At 43.4% G+C, this 25406-nt stretch overlaps 1 protein-coding gene across 2 annotated transcripts in view; it reads left to right on the top strand.

Moving 5' to 3' along the window:
• The window catches only part of REV1 (REV1 DNA directed polymerase), a 75858-nt gene extending 56038 nt beyond the window's left edge, over positions 1 to 19820 (top strand). For both annotated transcript variants that reach the window (XM_068268206.1, XM_068268207.1), the window contains exons 16-23: positions 1406 to 1565; positions 4921 to 5120; positions 7053 to 7274; positions 8738 to 8846; positions 12862 to 13076; positions 13401 to 13548; positions 18060 to 18162; positions 19433 to 19820. In XM_068268206.1, the coding sequence (XP_068124307.1) occupies positions 1406 to 1565; positions 4921 to 5120; positions 7053 to 7274; positions 8738 to 8846; positions 12862 to 13076; positions 13401 to 13548; positions 18060 to 18162; positions 19433 to 19544 (1269 nt within the window). In that variant the 3' untranslated portion in view covers positions 19545 to 19820. The remainder of the gene's footprint in view (positions 1 to 1405; positions 1566 to 4920; positions 5121 to 7052; positions 7275 to 8737; positions 8847 to 12861; positions 13077 to 13400; positions 13549 to 18059; positions 18163 to 19432) is intronic.
• Positions 19821 to 25406: the final 5586 nt, after the last annotated feature.

The raw sequence follows: 25406 nt of genomic DNA, 5'->3' as shown, positions 1-25406 counted from the left end.
GTAATAATATGTTGGTAAATGGTATCAATATTTTACCAATAAAATATAGCACTGTAAAATAGTAGAATATCAGTAAAATACTAATATTCTACTATCCGCTGTTCTCAGGCGCCCAAAATTCCCAGAGCCTCTATATCCTGCACACAGTGAGGAGTGTCAGAGAGGTGAGGAGGCATAGAATGTGGGTAGCTAAGACTTGTATTTGGAGAGAAAGTAAACAGTGGGGTGGGCGGCTAGGTTATGCAGCAAGTGAAAGGGTAAATGAGGAATGGGCAGTCAGGCGCTGGTCAAGGGAGGTGAAATGGGTATAGAAGGTTTGGGTTGGTAGGTGAGGATCAAGATAGGTAGCATGGGAGGGGTATAAGGATGCAAAAGGGTTGGGTAGGCAGGTGAGGCACAGGAGGACTTGGAGAAAGAAAAAGTAGGACAGTGTGGTAGGTAGGTGAGGGGTGGGTGGACAGTTGTGAATCAGAAGGGGCGAAACAGTAGAGTTGTAGGGACAGTCAGGTGACTGGGAAAGGGGAGGCTGGATAATGGAGCGGATAAGAAGGTGAGAGGGAATTGTGGTTGCAAGGATAGATTAGGGGTGGGTGAGGACTTGGAGCATAGATGAGTGAGTGGTAAGTGGGTAGGATAGGTAAACTTGGAGGTAGAGATGAGGGATGAGTAAGGGATGGTCACAGTGGGGTTGGGTTTGTAGGACAGTGTTGCGTGTATAGTGTGCAGCAGCAGTATCATACTCTTGCTTTGGAATGAGAATTAATAGATTTGAGTCAGATGAGGATCATTTAGACCACACACCCTTTTGTATCAACCCCACCACACACACACACCATTCTGATGCCATATCTTTTCCCTGCGCATTTCACTCCAATACAGAACACACAGACAGAAGGAAGCTCCATGCTTACCACCTACCCTAGTAGTAGGGATTTTTTTGTTTAGCTTTGCAGCATGACAAATGATGAAGACCAGATCAGTGTTCTCCCCAGAAATTTTTTCCAGCAAGGTGGCATGAAAAAGTAGCCGGGTGGGGCAATATGGGAGAATGCAGGGTCTGTGCTTCTGTGTGCAACTCTGTTTATAGCATTGGAGGAGGTGAGCCGATGACAGCCGGGTGCTCTTCAAAACTAGCCGGGTGTAACATCCGGCTAAAATAGCCTTGGGAGAACACTGCAGATGAATGAACATGTGTAGGCAAAAAAGGTGGGGGAGGGGTCTGTATAACAGGTGAGAGTGGTAGCATGATTACATCCTATTCAGTATTTTTAATTATTACAAGAATTTGGCAGTAGCTAGCATAGCTAGTAGGTTTTAGTTTTTTTTTGATGGCACATTCAGTATATTTACAAGCTTGGTGTGTTTGACATATTGGCTATAGTTAATTTTGCTTGTTCTTTTTAAGGTTGGACTTCAGATGCACCAGCTGATTCCAGTTCATGTATCTAATTTTGGCTCCTTGCCTCTAAAATCCGGCCATTTACCAGGGGGATCTCGCTCGCTGATTGACATGTTTCAAGGGCAGAGAAAAAGGAAGACTGCAGAAGAAGATGAGAACACAAGAGGTAATTTCATTAGTCTTATCTGATGATTGAAATACTCCCACAGTTTGAATAACAGACTCCTCTCTTTAATAATTACCGACACAGCTTCTGTAGTTGATTAAGGCCTGGTTACAATAAAAGCGGCTTTTTTTTTTTTTACATTTGGATATAGAGATAAGGGTTAGACTCAGTTTGTCAGTCTTGGCTGTATCTCCACCAATGGAGCATTCCCCATATTTCCTAACCCACGATAACCAAGGTTTCTGTGTTCTCTGAACAGTAAAAACTTGTAAAAAAAAGATTCTCCCTTTCTCAACAAGAAGGTAGCAGAGTCTCTCACATTTTTTTAAAGTGATTTAGTACTTTACACTTTTCCATTCTAAGGGTGGGTGCACACCTAAGCGGTTTTTTAGAAGCAATTTTTTTTTCAAGTGATTGGCATGTGCCTAGCAATTTTCTAGTTATGCCTAGCTATTTTTGGAGCGTTTTGGTGTAGAGATTTGTTTTGTTTTTTTGTACAGTTTGAGCCAGACATGAACAGCTTTTGCAAAAAAAAAACGCTTGGTAAATCGCTCTGATCTAGCATTTTTAGAGCGATTTTCTACTTTTCCTATACTTAACATTGAGGTATAATCACCACAAAAATGCTGCAGGACCCGCATTTGCGTTTGGGAAAAAAAAATCACATTGCTCTGGTGGGATCCATCCCATACAAATACATTAGCCAAGCACTTTTCGAAGCACTAGGTTTTTCAAAAGCGCTGAGAAGCACCCTTGGTGTGCACCAACCCTGAGAGAAATCAGAAAACTGGCAGGCTGATTTGGGAACACAAGCATTAAAGCAGTTTCCCACAGTGGTTCTCTCTTTATAGCAAATATAAACTCCTTCACTGGTAAAAAAAACAAAAACAAATTGTATATACTATGTTTATTAACAGTACACAATCACTTTTAGGTATTGAAGAACACCTGAACTGAGCGGGCTATTAAGGCCGCCGTATTTATTTTAAACAATACCAGTTAACTGTCAGCTATGCTGATCTTTTTGGCTGCTGCAGTGTGAATTTCACACCTGAAACATGCATGTGCCTTATCCAGTCACACATCTGATCTTCATGCTTTTCAGGGCTTTTTATAGCTACAATTGTTCGAGGCAGTGGATCAGCCGGACAGGCAGGCAATCTGCATTTTTTTAAAAGGAAATACATTTGTCAGTCTCCATATCCTTCGCAGTTCCGGTATGCTTTAACCTCCTTGCGACCACCTTATGCAATTGGCGGTCGCAAGGTGGCAGCCCCAGGACCACTCAACGGCAATTGGTGTGAACTGCTGGGGGCGTGTTTTGCTGGGGATCGCGCAAGCCGATGTGCGCGCATCCCCATTTGAGTGATGGAGCTCTGCTCCGTCATCAGTCTACCAGCGGTGATTGCCGCTAGGAGACTGTTAGACGGCAAAACCGCTGTCTATTTACATTGTACAGTGATGCGATCTACAGCAGCGCTGTACTGGGGACAGCCGTGACACTCAGCTGTCCCCTAGAGAGGCTCAGGAGTGATCGGCTCTCATAGGCTGATGCCTATAAACAAATACATAAAAAACAAACATCGCAGGAGCGATCAGAGCCCACCAACAGAAAACTCTGTTGGTGGGCAGAAAAGGGGAGGGGAGAAGGGAATCACTTGTGTGTTGACTTGCATGGGCCTGCAGCAAGCCCTTAAAGCTGCAGTGGCCAAAAGTGTAAAAAGATAGCCTGTTCACTTGGAGTGTACCTATGATCATGAAGTGGTTAACTTGCCAACTTTGACATCTATAGAACAGGAACCTTAACAGACCGAGTAGAAATTTCTGCTAAGGTGTTTCCCCCGAAAATAAGCACTAGTTTATATTACAAGTATGCTTGAAATATATGTCTTTCCCCTAAAATAATCCCTAGCTGTAAAGAAAATCGGATGCTATGCTAGTGTGTGGGGAGGTGTGCAGTCTCCTACCACACCTCCCTTGTGGCTGCGTTCCCCCTCCGTTCACCTGCAAACAGCTGCAGTATCCTAAGATTGTCATCGCCCTTTGTCCTGGTCACCGCACATGCACTGTATGCTGCTCCTTCGTGACCGTTCTCCCCTCTCATCATAATCGTTGTGCGCATGTGCTGATGTGTCCCCGGCGTGTTCACAAAGGAGCCAACCCAGCATACAGCATGTGTGCGGTGACCGGGACAAAGACCATCTTGGGATACTGCAGCTGTTTATAGGCGAACGGAGGGGGGTGCAGCCACAAGGGAGGTGCGGCTAGAGACTGCACACCTCCCGATACACTAACATAGCGTCTCCCTAACATACTCCTCAAAATATGACATCCCTGAAAATAAACCCTAGCACATCTTTCGGGGAAAAAAAATAATATAAGACTGTATCTTATTTTCAGGGAAACATGGTTATCCTGATTCCGTATTACCTTTCAGAAGAGCAAAGCATGGTGATCCCAATTCAATATTACCTTACAGAAGAGCAATAAGTTAACATTTATTGATATTTCTTGAGTCTGTGCATCGCTCATCCTAGGTGATACTAGAGTCATGCTTATATTGTGTGATGCAAAGGAGTGCCTGGATTTGTAATACCTTTATGCCTGTGCTTCATGAATAAATCTGTACTCCTGTTATAATCTACTTTATCTACTGAAGAGCTCAGCTGTTTCTCATTTGTCACAGCTTTGTAAAGACTGAATACCCACAATGCTCAGCACTCATCTATTCTAATTAAAGGGGAACTATGGCGAAAAATTGTAAAATTGAAAATATGTGCAAACATAGAAAAATAAGTGCATTTTTTTCCAGAGTAAAATGAGCCATAAATTTACTTTTCTCCTATGTTGCTGTCACTTACAGTAGGTAGTAGAAATCTCACAGATGCGACAGGCTTTGGACTAGTCCATCAGGGAATTCTCAGCAAGGCTTTTATTCTTTATAAAGAGATTACCTAAAAAGCATTTAAACAATGATGCTGGCCAGCTTCCCTGCTCGCTACACAGTTTTTTGGCAGTTGGACGGAGCAACTGCCATTCACTAAGTGCTTTTGAAAATAAATAAATCCCTGAGAATCCCCTATGAAGAGATGGACTAGTCCAAAACCTGTCGCTTCTGTCAGATTTCTACTACCTACTGTAAGTGACAGCAACATAGGAGAAAAGTAATTTATGGCTCATTTTACTTTGGAAAAAAAAATCACTTTTTATTTGTATATGTTTGGACAGATTTTAAATTTTAAAATTTTTCGCCATAGTGCCCCTTTAAGTAAGCATGTATATGTTCACTGACAAATAAGATACTACTCTGAGACTGTCTGCATCATTTGTATGTTTTCATTTGGCACCGTTGTAGTTTTTGTTGCTGATCTGGATGTTGAGATTTCATCAGCATTGGGCACATGTGCTTCAGTGTCTATGCACAAGAGTGAATCATCCAGCCAAGAACCAAGTACCAGCAAAGCAAATTCTCCTATGAAAAAAAATGGCCTGCACACTCCTGCAAGGGTGAAATCAAGAGTTAATCTCACTATTGAAGTGCCATCTCCCTCCCAGGTTAGTTGTGTGCCATCTTTGCTTGGCGATATTGGTTTGTGTAATAGCAATTTCTGTTATTTTGGCATTTGTACAGCTTTAGGGCCGGTTCACCCGGACACTTGGGGGCGTTTACCGCCAAGCATCCGGGACTCGTTGGTTAAACGTTCCCATTCAAGTAAATGTGAACATTTAACATTGCGTGGTTACTGTTGATTGTGCAAAGTGGCGTTCCGGTCCCGATTTTCCCTGTTGTTTCAGGCGACCCTGGACGCCTAATGCGGCTTCTAGAGTTGATTCACTGCCGCGTCTTCATGTCCCCATGTGGGGACAAAAAAAGCCGATCGTGACGGACACCAAGGATCGCTGCAGAAATGCTCATAGGCTTGAAGGAGTGTTTATTTATCTTTGTGTCAGTGGTGCAACTAAATATTTTTAATTAAAAAATTTTTTCGTTTGGGTCTGCTTTAATTAAAATAGATAGGTAATAGAATCTCTTATCCAGCCTGTTTTAAAAGAACAGGCAAAGGTTTGTGGTATTATGAGGGCAGCCGTCATCTTTTTGGTTAAAGGGAGGTGACAGGGAGCATGAGCCACAGTTCCAACTGTCCTGTGTCCGGATCACCTCTCCCAGTTGCTAGGCAATGAGAACAACAGCATCAGAAATCCCATCATGCTTTGCACAGCATCAAGGGGAAAATGCCCGGGCAGATTTCTTTGATGGGGCAGAGCTTAGCTTCTAAGCAGCTAAAAATTGGGTTTGGGTATGAAAAACATTCTGTTTTGATGCTGTAAACCTGTTAAAGTAACACCAAGCCTTTTCAGTGCTGCTGAGTAGATTTTTTAGTCTGGAGGTTCACTTTAAGAATGCACTCTGATTCTAGAGATTTGGTGGGTGAGATTGGGAACAGGAAAGGGAGAAAGCCAAGGAGGTAGCACTTGTTAAAAAAAACTGGGCAGCTAAAAAAGAACAGCATCTGAGCTAAAAGGCTCTGGAATGAAAACAGCTGTATGACATAGCCCTTATATCTAATAAAAGTTGTTGTTAGGCCTGGAACCCACTAGCAGTGCTTTTCTAAACCTTTTGTAAGCACTTGTGATTTGAAAAGCTCTTGCTGATGTAATGCTATGGGTGTGATCCCACTTGAGGGATGTGACTTTAAAAAAAAAAAAAATCCTCTATAGCATTACATTAGCAAGAGCCTTACAAATCACAATCACTTTGAAAAGCGCTGCTAGTGGGTCCCAGGCCTTATAGAGTACTGGTGAAAATCTCATCACATTTCTTCAATAAAATCTTTGATGTTTAACATTTTTCATGTTAAAGCATTTCATTATGATTGTATTTCCAGCTACAATTTCAAGTTCTAAAAGCACATACATTGTACACCCATGGATAAGCACCCCCACACATATGCCACCCCCACTTTTGACCTGTTAAAAGCTATGACCTGCCAGTTGGCCAACAGCCCACCCCCCACATGCCGCCATTGCCCCTGTGTAATGTCTGCATTGCAGAGTGCAGGCTTCAACATGCACATATTACCTGTCCCCGCTGTAGTTGCATCCTCCAGTGTCCCGTGCAGCTTCTGAACTGGACAGTAGAGCTCCAGGCTCACTGTCATGTGACTGTAGTGAGCCTGGAGCTGTAGCGGACATCTCGGAAAGCTGCCGGGAACAGATGCAAGCCAGAGTGAGGACAGGTAGCTATACATAGTGAAGCACTTTGCATATGCCCACCCACCTAACATATCAACAGTGGGATGTCGCCCAAAGATAGGTTGACCCCAACTTGACACCCAAGATTTGGGTGTCAAAAAGCCAGCCTATCCGTGCTGATATATGTTACTTTTAATTTAACTTAAATCGATTGTCTAAAGGGTTTATTTTCTTTTTGCAGTCACTTTAACTTGTTGCCAGCAACATTTAGAGATTTTTTATGTAATTTTCCAGGTGGACCCATCTGTTCTGGAAGCTTTGCCTCCTGATATCAGGGAACAGGTGGAACAGACGTTTGCTGTACAGCACAGGCTAAGCACTGCTGAAAGCAGAGAGTCAGCAGATGGTGGAGGCACTAAACAGCCAGTAGCAACGGTCCTTTTACAGATTCCACAGCTGTCAGATCAAAGTGAAGAGACTGACATTAATGTCATTGCCTTACCAGCCTTTTCACAGGTGAGGACTCTATGCTTATTGTCGTGCATACACGTAAATTAATGGAAACTTGTAGTGAGAGATACAGTTATGCTCATAAGTTTAGATATTCTGGCAGAATTTGAAAAGTGTGTTCCATTCCGTTTTTTTTGTAAAGCTACCCATTCTCCTTAGCAAAACGCATTCATATCTTGTAAATTCTTTGGCTGTCTTGCATGAACTGCACATTTCCAAAATGGATCAATTATATTGAGGTCAGGAAACTCTGATGGCCAATCCAGAACCTTAACTTTTTTCTGCTATGACCAATGATGGGTCATCCGATTTGGCCTTGTGTTTGGGATCATTGTTCTGTTGAAAAGTTTAAGAGAACCATGCGCACCTTCCGGGCTGATAAGTGCAAATTGTCTCCAGTATTTGCTGATAACATACTACACTCATCTTGCCATCAACTCTGACCAAATTCCCTTGTATCGCTATAGTTCACTACCCCCAAATCATCAGTGATCCATCTCCATGCTTCACAGTAGGGATGGTGTACTTTTCGTCATAGGACTTGATGACTTCCATAAAATTCAATTTTGGTCTCATTATTCTAAAAAAAAAAGGCATTAACACTTTTTTTTTGGTTGTCTAAGTGCTGTTTTGCATAATGTAATTTGTTTTGTGACATTTGCACAATTTGTAATTATCTGGTTTATCATCGTATGCTCCTTTTTATATTGCCGAAGTAGTCGTTCATTGGTTAAAGACTAAATTTTTACAATCATTATATATGAATGAGTTAGTTAGTGTTTTCCCATTGTAAAATCTTTCCTCTCCCTGACTTACATTCTGACATTTATCACATGGTGACATTTTTACTGCTGGCAGGTGATATCAGTGGAAGGAGATGCTGCTTGCTTTTTTGGCAGTTGTAAACAACTGTTATTTCCCACAATGCAACAAGGCTCCCACAGTGTGATGTCAGAATCATGGTCCTGACATCACACTGTGGGAGGGGTTTCACCACAATATCAGCCATACAGAGCCCCCTGATGATCTGTTTGTGAAAAGGAAGATTTCTCATGGGAAAGGGGGTATCCGCTACTGATTGGGATGAAGTTCAATTCTTGGTTACGCTTTCTCTTTAAGGCTGGACTTTATATAGTGTGTTTTTTCATACCCTACTTGGATATTACCAGACTGTCTACTTGAATAGGAAGCTTGTATAATGTACAGCTGTGGGCACTGCCTGTAGAGAGATAGCTGTACTTATCTCCTTTATGGCTAACCAGATCCCGTGACATCTCCTGTCCCCATGATGTTGCTGCCATAAGTTTGTACAGCTTTATCTCCACATTTTTTAATTGTCCAGAGTCCCAGTTAAAGCAGAGCTCTTGTACGGTTACGCTTTGCCTACACAAAATCGTTTGTAGCACATTGTCACACATATTGTTGGGTTGATTATGCAGTACACTAATTATAACATTTTGCTGTTATAGATAGATCCAGAAGTGTTTGCTGCTCTGCCTGCTGATCTACAGGAGGAACTGAAAGCTGCATATGGTCAAAGGAGCAGGCAGCCAGAACCTAGCATGAATACCAACTTTGGTAAGCCATCATTACACATTTATATATTGTTGGTAGCATACAGGCATTTCAGCTGCACCGAGATTTGAGCTTTGGGTTCATTTCTTGGAAATCAGCCAATATATTATTCACATAGTTAAAGGGTACCTGAAGTGACTGATAAAACTTAAGGTGCCCATACACTCGTCAGATTAGCAGCATATAGATAAGAAATGCATCTGATGATCTATCTGATGTGTTTGTAGAACATTTTTACCAGGATAGAATTCCAATAGATTTCAGTTTGAAATCTATTGAAATTCGATCTGATGGCATTTTTTGCCATCAGATTTCCATTAGGGCCAATGCAAAATGATAAGCAATCTCATCAGATCGACCTAGATTTTCCACCCTGCCAGTTCGATGGAAATCCATCGAAATCGGCCGTCGATCGGCCAACCAATTTGCAATCGATCAATCGATTTTGATCGGTCGGCCAGAAAATCGGCTGAGTGTATGGGCCCCTTTACTTACCTTAGTAGTGGGAAGCGTGTGGATGGTCCAAAGCAAAGATGACGAGGTGAGATTCAGTTATCAGCATGTTAGTGGGCACAGCAGAGAAGATTAACTTACCTATTTTTGCCAATACAATCCAGGCTGCTCTCCATCTTTTTGACCCTACAGCCTACACAGCCTGAAGTTGGGCTGTGAAGACAGAAGTGTTGGATAAATAAAAAGCAGCACATTGGCAAGAGGTGGTGACATACAGTAGCTGAGTTAAAGGACAATTGTAGCTAGAGGGATATGGATGCTGCCATATTTATTTCCTTTTAAGCAATATCAGTTGCCTGGCTATCCTACTAATCCTCTGCCTTTAATACTTTTAGACCACACAATAGCCAAGAACCGTACCAGGGAAAAAGCTACAAACACTTTAGTCCATATGGACAAGCCCTATAGGTACATAGTTTGCAAGCTTATAACTTGCTGCCTATAACAGATAATTCTATGAGGGAGTGAGAACCGCCAGAGAATGATTCCCAAGTAGGGTACTGATTAGATTCAATAGTGAACACTATACAATGGAGGTCTTCGCTTATCCCCCACACTTCTTAGGTATAATAGAAGTTTGGTGTAGCTATTCCACACAGTGTGCACAGTCAGACCCTGCTCAAACCGAATGGTGTGTGCTTGAACAAACTCTTCAATTGGCTAAGTAGTCCAGACTCAGAGTTGTCAGTATACAGTATACAGCACAATCCATTCAGTATAAACATACAAGAGGTATATACAGTAGTAAAGTATTTACAGTGCACCCCCCACCCTTGTAGAATTATCTGTTATAGGCAGCAAGTTATAAGCTTGCAAACTATGTACCTATAGGGCTTGTCCATATGGACTAAGTGTTTGTGTTTAATACTTTTAGCCTTAGACCTTGATAAGGTGTTTCTGACTTTGTCAGATCTGACAAGATAAGGCTGCATGTTTGTTTCTGGTGTTATTCAGACACTGCTGCAGCCAAATAGATCAGCCAGGCAACTGGTATTGTTTAACTCCCTCCTGACTGCCTAACTCTGATCGGCGGCAGGAGGGTGGCAGCCCCAGGCCCACCTAACGCAGATCAGCGTCAAGTCCTGGGGAGATTAGCGGGGATCGTGCAATTTGATAGTAGAAAAACCAGCGCTGTGCACCAACTACATCTGCTTCCAGTGATTTATTGACAGAAATATATACAGAGATTAAGCCAAGGGAGTGGTAGGTCTAACAGCAGTTTCACGGATAGCCCACTTCCTCAGAGCCCAAAGGACCCAGTTACAATGCTCAGTACCACTTATATAGATAACTCTATGTAGCATATATACTCATCCACCGCTGGATTTGCAAGAAAGACGCCCACTGACTCGCAGCGTGCTCCGGCAGGTTAAGCCACGCCCCTTCTGGGTATGTCATGCTGCTCCATTCAGCCAATCAATGCGCAGGCCGGGTTGTCACATGGCCGCTTACGTAGGTGACGAATTGCGAGAGAGACGCCAGGGGAAGGTTGCTTAGTTACTGCTGCCTATAATAAAGGCATCCTTGCAGTTTTCTCAGTTTGCGTGTTAGCGCTCCAAATCATCCCTCCTGGACATTTCAGATTATGGGGGACTGAGCCTGGATAACAATTCCCGCTGAGTGACGGAGCGGAGCTCCAACATCAGCATGCCAGCCCGCAAATGCAGCTAGTGGGCTGACAGAAATAATAATAAAAAAAGTTTATTTTGGTTGTACAGCACTGCAGCTTAGTGACAAAGCTGTCCCCTTGAGTGCCTCACAATGTGATCCCTTCTCATAGGCTGATGCCTATGAGAGGTGATCGTTGATTGGATCTGGGGAGGGGGGGGGAGAGGGAGGGATAAAAATAAAAAGAAAATAGCGAAATGTATTTAAAAAAAATCGCAGCAGCAATCAGAAGCCACCAACAGAAAGCTATGTTGGTGGCAAGAAAAGTATTCATTTAGGTTGTGAGCTGTATGGCCGTGCAGCACACTGTTAAAGTTGCAGTGTGCTGAATTGTAAAAAAAAATCGCGTGGTCACTAGGGGGTGTAATCCTGTGGTCCTCAAGTGGTTAAAAGAAAATACATTTGGCAGTCTCCATATTCTTCTCACTTCAGTTGCCCTCTCTGCAGCCCATGGTTCACTCACAGAGGACAGTTTCGCTTTTCACAAAATTGTTTCCCCTCATCGAGAGTCTTTCTGGATCCTCCTACAGCTCAGCGCGGAGACCCTCTATACCTATTCAATTCAGCAAATCAAATAGGTTTCTTCTGGCTGCGAGCACGGACAAGGACAAAAACATCCAGACTGAGCATGTGAGAGTAAGGTGCATTAGAACAAAGCACTTGTGCACCGAGTAAAACAAGTTGGGCATGTGTAGACCTTACTCGTGTAGTCCCGGGCAGGATGCAATCATCCATGGCCAGGAGCACAAGCAGATAGGCCTAGTGCACACCAGAGCGGTTCGGCTTGCGGATGTGGAACTGCTTGGGTAATGTATTTCAATGGGCTGGTGCACACCAGAGAGGGAGGCGTTTAGCAGTAACGCATGCTCCCGGGCTGCTGCAGATTTTGAATTGCGGAGGCGTTTCTGCCTCCAATGTAAAGTATAGGAAAAACGCAAACCGCTCTGAAAAATGGCAGTTCAGAGCGGTTTTGCAGGCGTTTTTGTTACAGAAGCTGTTCAGTAACAGCTTTACTGTAACAATATAAGAAATCTACTACACCAAAAACGCTTCACAAAACCGCAAAATGCTGGGTGAAACGCTACAGAAAAAGAAGAAAAAAGCGTTTCAAAATCTGCTAGCATTTTGCGGATCTGCTAGCGGTTTTTGGTGTGCACCAGGCCATAAAGGGGGACCCTGTGCTTGTAACAGTGGGCTCTACACAGGATTTGGGAAGCCTCTGGACCAGTCAGAGACTTCCATCTACTGATGTATGTATTTGACACACTACCTCAAATCAAAGATGGCTTTATCGGCATGTCCAAGATTCATACAGACATTGCCAAAGTAGAGTGAAATGGGGGACATGGAAGGGGATGGGGTACAATGGATAAGTAGTTTGTGGACAGTTGTTAGGTTCACAGTTATTTATGCTCCTCTCTCCTACTTCAGGTGTGCTTTAATACCTAGGTTCTCAACATGCGGTACGCGTACCCCAGGGGGTACTTCTGATGGGTCCGGGGGGTACTCAGGCTTGATATACTTAACCAAGAATAACAGATTTAGAGTTTTAGAGAATTATAGATCTTATTTAAACAACACCAAATTAGTATTTTAGCTAATTGAAAGCAATAGTAAATGCTTGCACATTGTTTAGAAGCAATTATCATGTACTACGATTAAATATATATTTGTCAAGGGGTACTTGTGATAATGTTTACTATGCTGGGGGTACTTGGTGAGTACAGGGTTTTAAAAGGGGTACATACCAATAAAATGTTGAGAAACACTGCTTTAATAGACAACTCCACATTTCTAAAACTAATATTTTTGTTGTTGTTATTCTTTTTTATTTCAGTTTCAAAAAACCCTTTGCTACAGTTAAAACAGCCTACAGTGAAATCAAAGAAAAAAAGCAGAAAGAAAATTCTTAGTCCAATAAAAAAGATGCAGAGTCCTTTGAAGAATAAACTTTTTAATAGCCCAGTTAAGCCCACAGGATTTAATGGGAGTCCACAGAAAGGAAAAGACGGGCCCCTAAAACAAGAAGCCATAACTTCTGGGCAAGCTCAGGTAATCCAGATTGTGTGTGTCAGTGGCCAGATCTGCTATGTACAATAAAGGCAAGCGTTAAATGACACCTTTCTAGGATAAACAGTTTTTATTATTAGGTAGAAATTAGAAAATGGGCAACAGTAACATTGTTCCTCTTCTATTAAGGCCATTCCCTTTCACACTTCTTTTGTAGGATTAATTCTGTTTATGTGTTAACTTAGCCCCTGAAATTGTGTATTCTAATGCTGAGTGGCTTTTACTATGCTTAGTCTAAACTCGAAGTGCATGTGAAAAATGTAAAAAAATAAATTTAAGCACACCTTTCTGTATTTTACTTTCCAGGTTGAATTAGTTCCTTCAACGTCAACTGCCCAAGGATCCCTAGTTGAAGGGTGCAGTTCCTATAGAGCAAAAGCTCCCAATTTGGCTGGTGCTATTGAATTCAGTGATGTGAAAACATTGCTAAAAGAATGGATTACTACAATCTCTGGTATACTATTCAGTTGTTACAGTTCATACTATCTGTTGCATTTCCACAACCATTAAAGTCCAGTTCTAGTCCCACTACTAAATAAGCCATATATATATGTTACCATTTACACATCAAGGGGGAAAAGCTACTGGCCACATTGATTACCAGGGGGATATATACTCACTGCACTGATTAAATCTACCCAGGAAAGTTAATGGCTGCACTTCAGGACCGGGAAAAACTCATGGTTGAACTTAGGGACCATGTGGGGTTAATGATTGCACTTGGCAGCTAATTAGAGCTAATGGCTGCAGTCCTGTGCAGTTGAACTGGTAACTCCACCTGGTCGCCAAGAGCAGTTATTAACCACTTCCCGACCGCCGTATTGACAATTAGCGGCCGGGAAGTGGACCCCGCAAGGACCGCCGTATTGACAAATGGCGGCGGTCCTTGTAGGGGCATAGGCGGAGCGATCGCTTCATCCGTGACGAGATTCTCCGCCGGCGCCAGTCTCCACTCACCCGCCGCAACATCCCGCTGACCATACGGAAGCGCCGGCGGGATGTTAACCCGACGATCGCCGCATACAAAGTGTATAATACACTTTGTAATATTTACAAAGTGTATTATACAAAGTGTATAATACACTTTGTAATGTTTACAAAGTATTATACAGGCTGCCTCCTGCCCTGGTGGTCCGAGGGACCACCAGGGCAGGCTGCAGCCACCCTATGTCGCACCCATGCACACTGATTTCTCCCCCCCCCCTGCCCCAGATTGCCCACAGCACCCCTCAGACCCCCCCCCCTGCCCACCCCTCAGACCCCTGTTTGCACCCAATCACCCATCAATCACTCCTTGTCACTATCTGTCAACGCTATTTTTTTTTACCCCCCCCTGCCCCCTCCCGATCACCCCCCCACCCCTCAGGATCTCCCCAGACCCCCCCCCCCCCGTGTACTGTATGCATCTATCCCCCCTGATCACCTGTCAATCACCCCCTGTCACTGCCACCCATCAATCAGCCCCTAACCTGCCCCTTGCGGGCAATCTGATCACCCACCCACACCAATAGATCGCCCGCAGATCCGACATCAGATCACCACCCAAGCGCAGTGTTTACATCTATTGTCTCCTCTAAACACCCACTAATTACCCATCAATCACCCCCTATCACCACCTGTCACCCATCAGATCAGACCCTAATCTGCCCCTTGCGGGCACCCAATCACCCGCCTACACGCTCAGATTGCCCTCAGACCCCCCCTTATCAATTTGCCAGGGCATTATTTACATCTGTCCTTCCCTGTAATAACCCACTGATCACCCATCACCCCCTGTCACTGCCACCCATCAATCAGCCCCTAACCTGCCCCTTGCGGGCAATCTGATCACCCACCCACACTAATAGATCGCCCGCAGATCCAATATCAGATCACCTCCCAAGTGCAGGGTTTACATCTGTTCTCTCCTCCAAACACCCACTAATTACCCATCAATCACCCCCTGTCACTGCTACCCATCAGATTAGACCCCTATCTGCCCCTAGGGCACTCAATCACCCGCCCATACCCTCAGACCCCAGCCCTGATCACCTCGCCAGTGCATTGCTTGCATCTATTCCCCCCTCTAATCACACCTTGAGACACCCATCAATCACCTCCTGTCACCCCCTAGCACATCTACCCATCAGATCAGGCCCTAATTTTCCCCGTGTGGGCTCCTGATCACTCAGCCAAACCCTCAGATCCCCCTCAGACCCCCTTCCGATCACCTCCCCAGTGCATTGATTGCATCTATTTTCCCCTCTAACCACCCCCTGAGACCTCCTGTCCCATCAATCACCTCCTGTCACCCCCCCTAGCACTCCTATCCATCAGATCAGGCCCAATACAACCTGTCATCTAAAAGGCCACCCTGCTTATTACCGGTTCCACAAAATTCGCCCCCTCATAGACCACCTGTCATCAAAATTTTCAGATGCTTATACCCCTGAACAGTCATTTTGAGACATTTGGTTTCCAGACTACTCACGGTTTTGGGCCCGTAAAATGCCAGGGCAGTATAGGAATCCCACAAACTGACCCCATTTTAGAAAAAAAGACACCCCAATGTATTCTGTTAGGTGTATGACGAGTTCATAGAAGATTTTATTTTTTGTCAAAAGTTAGCGGAAATTGATTTTTGTTTTTTTTCACAAACTTGTGACAAAAAATAAAATCTTCTATGAACTCGCCATACACCTAACGGAATACCTTGGGGTGTCTTCTTTCTAAAATGGGGTCACTTGTGGGGTTCCTATACTGCCCTGGCATTTTAGGGGCCCTAAACCGTGAGGAGTAGTCTAGAAAACAAATGCCTCAAAATGACCTGTGATTAGGACGTTGGGCCCCTTAGCGCACCTAGGCTGCAAAAAAGTGTCACATGTGGTATCGCCATACTTAGGAGAAGTAGTATAATGTGTTTTGGGGTGTATTTTTACACATACCCATGCTGGGTGGGAGAAATCTCTTTGTAAATGGACAATTGTGTGTAAAAAAAAAAAATCAAACAATTGTCATTTACAGAGATATTTCTCCCACCCAGCATGGGTATGTGTAAAAATACACCCCAAAACACATTATACTACTTCTCCTGAGTACGGCGGTACCACATATGTGGCACTTTTTTGCAGCCTAACTGCGCTAAGGGGCCCAAAGTCCAATGAGCACCTTTAGGCTTTACAGGGGTGCTTACAAATTAGCACCCCCCAAAATGCGAGGATAGTACACACCCCACAAATGACCCCATTTTGGAAAGTAGACACTTCAAGGTATTCAGAGAGGGGCATGGTGAGTCCGTGGCAGATTTCACTTTTTTTCGCAAGTTAGAAGAAATGGAAAATTTTTTTTTTTTTTTTTTGTCACAAAGTGTCATTTTCCGCTTACTTGTGACAAAAATTAATATCTTCTATGAACTCACTATGCCTCTCAGTGAATACTTTGGGATGTCTTCTTTCCAAAATGGCGTCATTTGGGGGGTATTTATACTATCCTGGAATTCTAGCCCCTCATGAAACATGTCAGGTGGTCAGAAAAGTCATAGATGCTTGAAAATGGGAAAATTCACTTTTTGCACCATAGTTTGTAAACTCTATAACTTTTACCCAAACCAATAAATATACACTGAATGGGGTTTTTTTTTATCAAAAACATGTTTGTCCACATTTTTCGCGCTGCATGTATACAGAAATTTTACTTTATTTGAAAAATGTCAGCACAGAAAGTTAAAAAAACATTTTTTTGCCAAAATTCATGTCTTTTTTGATGAATATAATAAAAAGTAAAAATCGCAGGAGCAATCAAATAGCACCAAAAGAAAGCTTTATTAGTGACAAGAAAAGGAGCCAAAATTCATTTAGGTGGTAGGTTTTATGAGCGAGCAATAAACCGTGAAAGCTGCAGTGGTCTGAATGGAAAAAAAGTGGCCGGTCCTTAAAGAGACTCTGTAACGACAAAAAGATCCCCTGGGGGGTACTCACCTCGGGTGGGGGAAGCCTCAGGATCCTAATGAGGCTTCCCACGCCGTCCTCTGTCCCACGGAGGTCTCGCTGCAGCCCTCTGAACAGCCGGCGACTGTGCCGACTGTTCAATTCAATATTTACCTTTGCAGGCTCCAGCGGGGGCGCTGTGGCTGCTTTCGCTCCGAAGGAGGCGGAAATACCCGATCTCAGTCGGGTCCGCTCTACTGCGCAGGCGCCGGAGACTTGCGCCTGCGCAGTAGAGCGGACCCGACTGAGATCGGGTATTTCCGCCTCCTTCGGAGCGAAAGCAGCCAGAGCGCCTGCGCAGGAGCCTGCAAAGGTAAATATTACGTCACCGCTGTACGGAGGGCTACAGCGAGACCCCCGAGGGACGGCAGACGGCGTGGGAAGCCTCATTAGGATCCTGAGGCTTCCCCCATCCGAGGTGAGTACCCCCCCAGGGGACGTTTTAACGTTACAGATTCTCTTTAAGGGGGGTAAAGCCCACGGTCATCAAGTGGTTAACTTTTCTGGGTGGATACTTGTCATCAGAAAATTCCAGCTTAAGATTCAAATATTGGGCTTGACTTGTACACAGCTTATTGCTGAGAATATATAGTAATTATTTGCATCTTGCTGCCCATCCCTAGCAGGAGTTAACATGTCTTTGTCCTACCAACAGTTCTATGTACATGTAATACTTCCTAATGTGTTGCAGTATATAGCCAGTCAGAAGAATGGTCACCAATAAATGACTAAGCATCTAAATGAGCAGATATGATACCCAACCTTCTCTTCAAACTGTGCCTGTAGTTGCTGACTGCTATGAGCTTTATTCACAAATACAATAAAAACTGATTTTGCCAACCCTATTGGGCTGATAAAAAAATTGTCTTATACAACACTTTATAAATGTTATACCATTTAGAATGTTAGTGCTATTTGGTGATGTTTTGTGGAGTAATTAAATGTAATTGGGTTTAGGCAATTGTTACAATTTTTTTAGTTTGGTTTTCTGTTTCCTTAGATCCTATGGAAGAAGATATATTGCAGGTGGTGAAATATTGCACAGACTTAATAGAAGAAAAAGACTTGGAGAAATTAGACTTGGTCATAAAATATATGAAGAGGTGACTAATTTCTCTTTACTAAATTACTTTTGCATGCTGGAAGAACAATGTTGATAAAAAAAAAACACACAAAGTTTCTCAAACTTGCACACTTCACCCTTGTTAGCTTTTATGCAATAACCTTGTGTAACTGAAAAATAATCTTAGATGTGCAACATCTCCCTCTTCATGCTTGCCATGATGCTGGTCACACATGGTATCATCTGGTCAGCCAACAGTCATATTTTTGATGTGAAATGATCATACATTCAGGAAACTTAATAGGATTTCTCGTTTGTGCAGCAAACTTTACTGGACTCGAAGGGGTTGACTTGTGAAAATCCCTCTGAGTTCTCTTGCATCTGTTTTACAGATTTTGTGATTAAGTCTTACTAAATTGAAGCCATGGTCTATAACAGGGGTGTCCAAACTCTTTAGGCCAAGTGCTATATTGTTGTTCTTGAGGTTGTGAGAGAGTTGAACCAGTACAATTAAACACAATTTTTGCTGACAAAAGAGGGAGATGCAGAGCGGCAGCACAGGTTGACCCCTGCATGTGGTGCTGCAGCAGTGGCCTGTGGGGTGCATACAATTAACAACTGAAGAGAGCTTTGAGGGCCACTGGACAAGGTTAACCAGGCCAGACTTTGAACATGCCTGGTTTATGAGATGCTTATAATACTGATTTGCTTCGGAATTTAATTTATATTGTATGCATGCTAGAATGGGGCCAGCCTAATACTAAAGAAGTGCTTTTGGCTTGCCTAGTTAAAGTTGCATTACATTTGCATGCAAGCTAGAATTAATAGTCTTGGGATGTACAGTATATAGATCTGAAGTGAGGGGATTGTATTTCTAATCAATTAGGGCTCTTTCAGATGAATGGCTGACAGCAGAACACTGCTCCTCAGATACTTGTTTCTGTGCAGGGCCCTTGCAGCCGGCTGGAAGCATCCAGCATTAGCACCGGTCTCTTGCATGTGCATCTGAGCAGGTGGCAGTCAGCTCTTTACATTACATGCGGTTTTAACCCAGGGTCAACCTCTGACATGTTTGTTGTTATTAATGCTCCCATTCAGTTGCATTATTTTGCAACCCCAAGGCACTTAACCTTGGGCAACTGAGCAGCTAAATGGTGCGTTTAACCATTTGTCTGAAAGAGCCATAAGAGTGGATGGCTGGTATAATTTCCCATCAGATGTGGTGGTAATGTGCTGCCATCCCCTTTCTGGTGTAGAGACGTGACTATGCTAGTGGTATCAGACTAATGTTTCCCTCTCCTTTGTTGTAGGTTAATGCAGCAGTCTGTGGAATCTGTTTGGAATATGGCATTTGACTTCATTCTTGACAATGTTCAAGTGGTACTGCATCAGATATATGGAAGCACATTGAAAGTTGTTTGATCAGCATATGGCAGGAATCCTTGCCCAACTGTACCATAAGTGCTTGTGAAGTATGTGCAGAACGCATGGTTTTAAATTCAACCATTTTCATTTCTTTTAAGAATTTTTGTACATTTTCCTTTCTTAAGTGCCAAATTTCAGTATTGCATGTAAATATGTGTTCCAAATTCTTTTATTGTAGTATAGACTATTTACAAAATGTTTGTTTATAAGAGTTTTATGGATTTTTACAGTGAAGTGTTCACAGTTGTTTAATAAAGAAATACACAATTCAAACTATTTTGTTTAGTTTTGGATAGAGTATACAAAGGATGCAAATTGTCAAATCTTGTCATCACCATTGATAACATTATCAGATTTTGCACAGATGCTTAAAGGATACCACAACCGAACAGTTGTGGTAAAGATGATTGCAGCACTGTGTAGGTTGGTGTAATGGAGCGCACACGCAGCACAGAGGAGTCAGCATGCTTCTGAGCTTCGCACTATGCACCGGCCAGAAGTGAAGGGGAAAGAACATACTGCGCACACAAGGCGCAGTATGTCCGGGTCAAAGTTCGAGAAAGTCGACGCACACCGGGATGGATACAATAAGAACGGCGGCAGACGGAGGGGAGGGGGCGCGAAGGAACAGCTGGTATGTGCCGATTACAACCTACACAGTGTTGCAATCATTTTTACCACAACCTTTCAGTTGTGGTATCCTTTAAGTTTTCTTTACAATATCTTCAGACATCGGTATAAGTTTCACACTGGCAATTAACCTTGAAAATATTCCCGTTCTTGTATCATAAGCCACATTTTCTTTCAATATAACAAGGTGTGAGACACTAGGAAAAGTCTGTCAACGACAGCACGGCACATTTGGTAAGCAAATCTATGAACTTGTACCACCAACCCCAGTTCTAATGATGCAAGTTTATACATTAAGTACAGCGAAGATTCCGCTTATAAAGAAACATAATTGTTTAGACAACGCAGACACGGATAAGTCTACAAATGCATTCCTGTAAATCGCTCCAAACAGAATAATTATCAGGAGAGGGGAACCCAGAGAACATACAAACTCCATGCTGGTAGTTCTCTCAGATTTGAACTATGGACCCTGGTAAACCATCATGCTGCCCTAATGTTACCGCCAGGATTAGCGCAAAGAAAAAAAAAAAAAAAAAAGCTAGAACACTAGCAAAATAGTAGCTTTCATATTTCTCTCATGATAGGCATACTTTAAAGGGAACCTGAAGCGAGGACTCCCGAGGCTGCCATATTTATTTCCTTTTGAGCTATACCAGTTGCCTGGCTATCCTGCCGATCCTCTGCCTCTAATACTTTTCACTATAGGACCTGCACAAGCATGCAGAACAGGTGTTTCTGACATTATTGTCAGATTTGAGACGATTAGCTGCATGCTTGTTTCTGGTGTGATTCAGACACTACTGCAGCCAAATGGATCAGTAAGGCTGCCAGGCAACTGGTATTGTTTAAAAGGAAATAAATATAATAAACAACCAAAATGCGGGATATCACCATAGGTTTAAATCCTGTCTCACCTATACACTCACTAATTTAATCACCAAAATTCATAGGGAGCCTGGATATCAATATAACTTTAATTTATTAACAATTGTACAAAAAAACACAACATGATGAGGTTGTGGTTTTTTTGTACAATTGTTAATAAATTAAAGTTATATTGATATCCAGGCTTCCTATAAATTTTGGTGATTAAATAAATATAACAGCCACCATATGCCCCTCAGTTCAGGTGTCCTTCAAGGGCTAGTTCACTGTGCTCAGTTGTGTTGCAGTATAATTTTGCATGTTAGCTCACTGCCCATACAGTTCTATGGGGGCCTGTTCACAGTACTGCATTGTAACTGATCACGTTATTCTAACTGGCTGCATGCAGGCTTTGTATTGAAGTCTATGTGCAGTCTCCATTGCAGTTCACACTCATAATGCATGCGATATAACTGACCAATGTGAACATAGCCTTAGAATAATTACCCTCATACAATTTTATGATTTCTCTGACACAAAAAAACAAAAAACCTGTTAGGCTGAGCCACACTGCTGAGCGCTTTGCCATCTGTCTACACTGCTTTTGTCTTTTTAAAAATGCACTACCATTGACTTGCATTAGAATTGCGGGGATTGTACTGTGATTTAATAATAATCAATGGGAGGGCGGTTTTCAAAAGGAAACCGCAGCATGGACAGATCACAAATCAATATTTTCCTAAATATTTTCGAAAATACCTGTACCAAAAAAATGGAGCAGTGGAATAGCTTCCCATTTGTTACAACAGACCTTATTTACACCAAGGTAGGTATACTGACTACTTAGCATTGTAGAGGTGTATGCCAGGATCCTAGAGGACCTTAAAAGACCTGGTACATGTTTGCAAATTGCAAAACTATTTGGCAATGCCATTTTCCAAGCCCTTTGAAGAAATGTGCAAAAACATTTCTTCAAAAGCGAAATCTCTCAAATTGCTGCATGCAGTACTATCACCCGCATAGGGTTACATTGCATTAGCACTGCAGGTGCAAACCAGTCTCCCTTAAATGAAGTACTACTTTCTATTGCTACATTTAAGCTAGGTTCACACATTATAGAGTATGCTTTACTCTCACTAACATGTGTGCATTATGCTGCGTTGAGATACTGTATTTCATTGGATTGCATCACACTAGATGCACCCGAACATTACATACACTCTACAGTGTGGAGTTTCTGCATTAAAATGCCTGTTGAGTCGCAATGCCCCACTGAACATAGCCTAAAAATGAATGGCTTTTTGGTACTCCTCAGTACTAGAGATTGTCTTTTCATAACAAATATGGTTTCTATCAGAAGTAAAGTTATATAAATCTTTACTTTCACAGCTGAGTAAACTTATATCAATTAGCAATGCTCAGCATTTTGAGCACAGTTTGCCTGAACTTTGCACAAGTAACACAGTATATTTAATTACCAGACTGGCAGCTGCATCTAGTAGCTCCTTATTGCCAGATGGGTGGGAGTTCCTTATGCAGCACACAGCAAATCACCTGTTTCTGCCCACCCTTTCCCACAGTTAAGAGAACTTGTGACCATCACTGCAACTTCTGAAAATACATGCCTCTCATCATACTGGTCTGCCTGCAGTAAGAACCCATTTCTTGCTACTTTTATTTCCCTTTTTATTAACACAGTGGAAGGGGGCATGGAAGGGATAAATTGCTTTTTACACACTGAGCATAGAAGAGCTATACAGGAAAGTATTATGTGACACTGTGGCCAGTACTAGGGATGGTCAAGTAGATGCAAATAATTCCTAGTTGATGCAGGATTATGTAAATTGCATGTAGTTCAACAATGGCACAATTGAATCTTGCTTAGGTAGAATTTGGTCCATTTTTAAGCTACATAAATGTGCGTATTCCTGCAAGAACTCAGAAATATTTGTATCTCATTGACCATCTCTACCCAGCACTGACACACTACATTTCTGATAGGCCTGGTGCACACCAAAAACCGCTAGCAGATCCGCAAAATGCTAGCAGATTTTGAAACGCTTTTTCTGTAGCGTTTCAGCTAGCATTTTGTGGTTTTGTGAAGCGTTTTTGGTGTAGTAGATTTCATGTATTGTTACAGTAAAGCTGTTACTGACAGCTACTGTAACCAAAAACGCCTTGCAAACCGCTCTGAAGTGCAGCTTTTCAGAGCGGTTTGCGTTTTTCCTATACTTAACATTGAGGCAGAAACGCATCCGCAATCCAAAATCTGCAGCAGCCCGGGAGTATGCGTTTCTGCAAAACGCCTCCCGCTCTGGTGTGCACCAGCCCATTGAAATACATTACCCTAGCGGATCCGCACCCGCAAGCGGATCGCAATCCTCAGCAGAACCGCTCTGGTGTGCACTAGGCCAAAGAGTTGATCACTCTGACTTGGGCATGGTCAGGTGACAGAGTGGCTAATGAGGTGCTAATAATTCCAAGTTGATGCAAACTTTATGGTTATTTTATGCAATTTGGAAACAGATCAAATACAGAAGCAGTTCATTTTGATCATTAGGAATCTAGCACAACTATGACTGCCTAGAGAAAGTTGTCCCACAAAAATCATTGTGGATCATAGGAAACAGTCTGGCCTCTGCATTGGTACAGTGGGTATGGCAGAAGTACTAGCAGAGGACAGACATGGTGAAGGGATGCATGCATGTCATCAACAACAAAAGTGCAGCAGGTGACAGAAAGGCACCTCTACAGCAACCATAAAGAGGAGGTGAAACCTAGCAAAAAAAAATAGTTCTGCTGGAAAAGTAAACATTACCCAGTTCTGAAATTAGACATGCACATTCAGGTGAAAGAACTACTGTATAGTCCTGGTTATCCAGAACTCAACTAACCAGCAGTCTCAACCAACCAACACAAATTGTCTGCAGTATTCAGTGGTGAACAGGCCAACTTCTTAAGGCTGTGGGCTCTGTTGTGCTTAAAGGACTTCCAAGGCCAAAATCTACCCCCAAAACGTAAAAAAAGTGAACTACCTGCATGACTTTGTAAGGCACGGAGGACGCCGTCCGTGCCGTTCCGCCTGGTCCCCTCTGCTCAATAGCCCCCCGAAAGGCTGCGACCCCATGGTCCGGGTCAGTATCTGCAGCCTGCATGTTACATGGATCGGGGGGGTTGGCCCTAGAGCTGCGCAGTAGCGGCTATGTGGACTGCGCAGCCGTGGCCAGCTCTGGCGGCCATCTTTATGCAGGCTGCAGATACCGACCCGGACCGTGGGGTCGCAGCCTTTCGGGGGGCTATTGAGCAGAGGGGACCAGGCGGAACGGCACGGAGGGCGTCCTCCTTACCTTACAAAGTCATGCAGGTAGTTAACTTTTTTTACGTTTTGGGGGCAGATTTTGGCCTTGGAAGTCCTTTAACCACTTGCCGACCGCACACTCATAACGTGCGTCGGCAAAGTGGCAGCTGCAGGACCAGCGACGCAGTACTGCGTCGCCAGCTGCAGCCTAATTAATCAGGAAGCAGCCGCTCGTACGAGCGGCTGCTTCCTGTCAAATCACGGCGGGGGGCTCCGTGAATAGCCTGCGGGCCGCCGATGGCGGCTCGCAGGCTAGATGTAAACACAAGCGGAAATAATCCGCTTTGTTTACATTTGTACGGCGCTGCTGCGCAGCAGCGCCGTAAGGCAGATCGGCGATCCCCGGCCAATCAGCGGCCGGGGATCGCCACCATGTGACAGGAGACAGCCTGTCACTGGCTGCACAGGACGGATAGCGTCCTGTGCAGCCGGATCTCCAGGAGGGGGCCAGGTAGGAGAGGGAGGGGGAGGATTTCGCCGCGGAGGGGGGCTTTGAGGTGCCCCCCCCGCCACCCACAGCAGGCAGGAGAGATCAGACCCCCCCAGCACATCATCCCCCTAGTGGGGAAAAAAGGGGGGCAATCTGATCTCCCTGCCTGCACCCTGATCTGTGCTGGGGGCTGCAGAGCCCACCCAGCACAGATCACTCAAACGAGCGCTGGTCCTTAAGGGGGGGTAAAGGGTGGGTCCTCAAGTGGTTAAAGACCGGGATCCACACCTCCCCCAATGTTACTATACCTTCAATTACAGTATTTAAATATGTAATAAAGAGTTCATGGTATGTATATAGAGTGGGGTATAGAACTATATTAGCTTGGCCTATTGTCAACATTAAGTCAAACAACCAGAAAGCACCCCATACGTACTGCATAACCGAGACTCTACTGTATCCATAGCTAAGAGGAGAGAAACTACCCAAGACACCATTTCTCTACAAAGCTTTATAGAAAAAAAGAAAGTCACTAATGAAAGTGTATTTTAAATGCAATTTGGAAATTGATGGA

Source organism: Hyperolius riggenbachi, chromosome 2 (assembly GCF_040937935.1).
Source record: "Hyperolius riggenbachi isolate aHypRig1 chromosome 2, aHypRig1.pri, whole genome shotgun sequence".
NCBI lineage: Eukaryota > Metazoa > Chordata > Amphibia > Anura > Hyperoliidae > Hyperolius > Hyperolius riggenbachi.
Note: the sequence above shows the minus strand (reverse complement) of the source record. Positions and strands in the feature narration are given on the sequence as shown.